Source organism: Volvox carteri (assembly GCF_000143455.1).
Source record: "Volvox carteri f. nagariensis unplaced genomic scaffold VOLCAscaffold_73, whole genome shotgun sequence".
In the NCBI taxonomy this organism is placed as follows: Eukaryota; Viridiplantae; Chlorophyta; class Chlorophyceae; order Chlamydomonadales; family Volvocaceae; genus Volvox; species Volvox carteri.
The window spans coordinates 39407-43363 of record NW_003307616.1 but is presented as its reverse complement, the minus strand read 5'-3'; the positions used below and the strand labels follow the sequence as shown (position 1 = coordinate 43363).

Genomic DNA, 3957 nt, shown 5'->3' with positions numbered 1-3957 from the left:
GGGGAGGAGGGGAAATGAAGGGGAAACGCGAGCGTGTGGCGGGGAGGCGTGTTGGAATGCGCACATAGGAATACACATGCACATAAACACACCCTACGCGCGCACGCGCGCCCAACATACACATAATCACACGGGTTACTTCCAATATACCGGCAGCATTGCGTCTGCCAAAGAGATGAAATCGGCGTATTGATGTGCGGGAAAAAAGATAATATGCCGCAGTGGAACATGCCTATCTTCCCAGGACTGAGACCGCCACACGCAGCGGGCTGGAGCGGCCGATTAGGAAAAACGAAGCAGGGTGTGTGCAAGCCCGTGGTGCTTAATGGAGGATTGTGCGCACGTTGTGTTGGCCCCGACTTCAAAACGAGCAAAGGAGAGAAGTATAAGGAGATAGCTGCCACCTGGCGTTAAGAATTGATCGCCAAATCCAACAGATAGAGATAAAAGGAACAGACATCAAGTTGTGTAAATCCAAACGAAAATCTTTTTGTCTTTGAAGTTTAGTTTGAATTTTAGCCTGATGTGATGATGATGGTGATGAAGATGATGATCTCGAAGCGCATGCAGTTTCTAGCCCCTGTGGCGAAGCAACAGAACCAGGACAGCAAAATAGAGTTCCAAACCTGTGCGCCAACGGGGCCCCAGCACGCCAGTTGATTTCGAAAACGTGCGTATGCGAAGCTTTCGCCTGCTGTTCTCGCTGGCACGTGCTTGTGTGATGCAAAAAGGAGCGGCGTTTCAGGCGTGGCAATAGGACGACAAGATCTGTACCAAGGTGATCGCATGGGCAACATTTGGGAATGGATCCAAGGGAAGTCGGGCGCAGGTATGTGTTGAGGTTTCAGCTCTCCCCCGCTTTCCCCAAGCCGAGATGCCCCGAACGCGTTGGTTTCCCGCTGGCGAAGCGGTGAAAGTTCCAGACCTTGTGGAAATGTTGCGTCCTGCCGGTAGCAGCTGGGGACTCGGCCATGCCCATGCCTCCAAACATGGTGCCTCTCGGTTTCCGACCCACACGGAGGTGGCGCAAAATTTAGGGGCCGCCGCCCCGCCGCCTAGCGTCCCTCGGGTCGGCCCCTCTCAACGGCATTCCACCGTTTCCAGCAGCAGCCACTGGCCTTGAATTAGGCAGATGTTGAGATTTTGCGACACCTATGGTCTGCCTCTTCACTAGATGCGGTGACGTGTGTGCGCTCGTAGACAATCACATCCATTCGGAACGGAAAGAAAGCTAAGAAGAGCATCAAAATTTGACCGCAAATCACAGACCGATACTTCTCCCATACAATCTCGGCAATCTCGGAAGGATAATCCCTAGGTATGCGTCACCGCCTAACCGTACTCGCAGTTGGGGCTTGGAGCAGACCGCTTAACCGTTACCTCATGCACATGTTTCTCAAATTACACCACCATGCTAATCGTTACGGATGGCTTAGGTACAATAGGCTAGTTGTGTGATCTGGTTCATCCTTCGATGCTACAAATGTTTCAGTCTCACGCATTCCTTGCCTACACGCCACCCTGCGTTTGTAAGGAAAGGATATAGTGTTTACAATGATGATTTCATAAGATAACTTACCTGGCGTTCCTGCGGGGAAGGAACGCGCGGACGAGAAAACGTCCGACCGTGCTGATTCGCAGACCTCCAACTTACCCAAAATAGTTTGCATACATAAAGCTTATTCCTAGTTGTGACTCTGGTCTGACATAGCTTTGCCGTCCCGTCGGCAAGGTGGGTCCGCAAGCAGCATCACTTCTTGTGCGACGCGGCAGCTCACAGCTTTGAGCGCGAAACCATGGAGGGACGGCCTACCTCAGCTATGCGGCCCAGGTCAGCTTTACGTCCCCGCTCAACGGTGGCCACCTTGAGCGCCAGCACAGAATTCATGGAACGCGGCGCCATGGTCGGGGCCGGCCAGTACAGCCTCACCAAGACCTCCTCCAATGCTAATGCCCTGCAGCTGCCAGGCCCGCTGGTGCTGCCCCAGCAGCCAGACTCCGCAACACCTCCCCTCACCTCCCCCGCCATTCCCACGCCAGGCCCGCCCTCCACCACCGCAGCAGATCTACGCGCAATGGTAGCCGCGCTCGACGCGTGTCCCAGCCCCACACCCACAGCCCCCTCCAGCCCGGCTCCCCCCCGAGCCTCCCGCCCCGGCCAGCCAAGCGCACCCTCCAGCCCCCACCGCCCTGCAGCCCAAGGCTTGGAACCTGCCCCTGCCCTCGGCAGCCCCAAGCTTTGCCTTGCTGCCGCCGCGGACGGAGCCAACCGTATCCCCAGTCCCGTACATAGTCCGCTCCGAAGCCCCAGCTCCAGCCTCGGCCCCGCGGCCGGCAGCCTAAAGCTCTTCTGCAGCGGCGTTGTCGGCGGCATCGACCGGTGCCCCAGCCCCGGCCCCTGCAGCAGTCCAAGACAGAGCTTGACGCTCTTCCCCGGACGTGAAGAATCCGCCGCCGTGGCCGCCGCCGCCGCCGCCGCCTCCCCGGGGGAAAGTGTCCCCAGTCCCCAGCGCAGCGACGCCACCGCCGCCGCCGCCGCCGCCGCCAGCTCGCCGTCATCCTCCCCGGGGCGGCAGGGCTGGCTGGAGAAGGTCTACAGCGCCAAGAGCCTCTCCGCCCCCTCCGCCGCCGCTGCCGGCGACGACGTCGTGAGCGGCGTTGGCGTTGGCGCTGGCGCTGGCGGCGAGCTGGTATCTCCGGGTCGCGGCGTGTCGGCTCCCGCGTGTCGTTCCCCGAGGGGTTCGCCGGGGCGAAACACACGGGGAATAGGCCACGCGCACACTGATGCCGCGTCGCCGTCGTTACCCAGCCGCATGACCGGGGCTAGTCGTACGACAACCCCCCTGCAATGTTTGTATGGCCCCACGCCGACGCAGGCGCCTTTGGCCGTCGTGGCGTCGGCGTCAGAAGATTGGTCAGAAGCCGCGACAGGAACTGGCGACGGCGGCGGCGCGGGGCCCCGCGAGTCTCTGGCGGTGAGGGAGGGGCTCCGGGCCTATCTTATGCTCTCGCCGCCGTCACCGTCGGCGTCGGTGTCGGCGGTGACGTTGGCGGCAGCGGCGGCGACAGGGAACTCCCCGTTGGCATCTAACAGCAGCCTTGGAGAACGCAGCGCCGGCGGCAGCCCACGGCGCGGCAGCCCCGCCGCCATCGCCGCCGCTGCTTCCGCTGCTTTGTCCAGGTCATCTTCCGTATCCTCCGTACACCTCACGCCCGCCGCATCCCCAGGACGGCAGGCCGTCGTGGCACCTGCCGTACAACAAGTAACGGGTGCGGCCGCGGCCGCCACTGCTGACGTCATGTCGTACCCTTGCGCTCCGCCACCGCGATCTCCATCGCGCTCGGCGGGTGAACTCTCGGACCGCTCCTCGACCACGTCTCCTGTCGCTGGATCCGGATCTGCCGTACTGGTACGGGGTCCTCATGGGTCCCCCGCCCTTGCTTCCGCTACGGGCAAGATCTCCCCTGTCGCCAGCCAGCCGTCAGCGGGTGGGGGGTTCGGGCGTGACGGAAGGACAGCGGCGGCGGCGTCAGCGGCGGGGCAGCGGAGTCCTGCTAGCGCCCCTCAGCCGCGGCAGCGGCAGCAGAAGGGTGGCGGTGGCGGTGGTAGTAGTGGTGGTGGCGTTCGGAGGGAGGAGCTACTGGACGAGGAGGAGGACCCGGCCGTGGTGGGTAGGAGGTGGGGGTGGGTGGGTAGAGAGAGAGTGTGTGTGTGTGTGTTTGTGTGTGCTTGCATGCGTGTGTTACATATCGATCCTGACGCCTGACAGTGGCCAGGGGGGCCACCTAACCGTACCGTACACCCCAACGGAAAGGAACAACCGCCCCGAAGCACTCTCCTCATTGGGGGGCCGTTATATCGGTAAGAGTCCTAACCGTTCTCGGCGGGTCGGTGTGGGCCATACGGCGTAAGCCCCATTACCGGCCCTTCCCTTGAGGAGGGGATCCTCTAGAGTG

General features: G+C 61.6%; 2 protein-coding genes across 2 annotated transcripts in view; one reads left to right on the top strand and one right to left on the bottom strand.

The window, feature by feature from the left end:
• VOLCADRAFT_98487 (uncharacterized protein) overlaps positions 1–991 on the bottom strand; it is a gene marked incomplete at both ends in the record, with an annotated part of 8998 nt that extends 8007 nt beyond the window's left edge. The window contains one exon of the mRNA XM_002957354.1: positions 926–991. Coding sequence (XP_002957400.1) covers positions 926–991 — 66 coding nt within the window. The remainder of the gene's footprint in view (positions 1–925) is intronic.
• Positions 992–1886: 895 nt separating this feature from the next.
• The window catches only part of VOLCADRAFT_98486 (uncharacterized protein), a gene marked incomplete at both ends in the record, with an annotated part of 3713 nt that continues 1642 nt past the window's right edge, over positions 1887–3957 (top strand). The window contains 3 exons of the mRNA XM_002957398.1: positions 1887–1976; positions 2041–2078; positions 2231–3679. Of these exons, the coding sequence (XP_002957444.1) occupies positions 1887–1976; positions 2041–2078; positions 2231–3679 (1577 nt within the window). The remainder of the gene's footprint in view (positions 1977–2040; positions 2079–2230; positions 3680–3957) is intronic.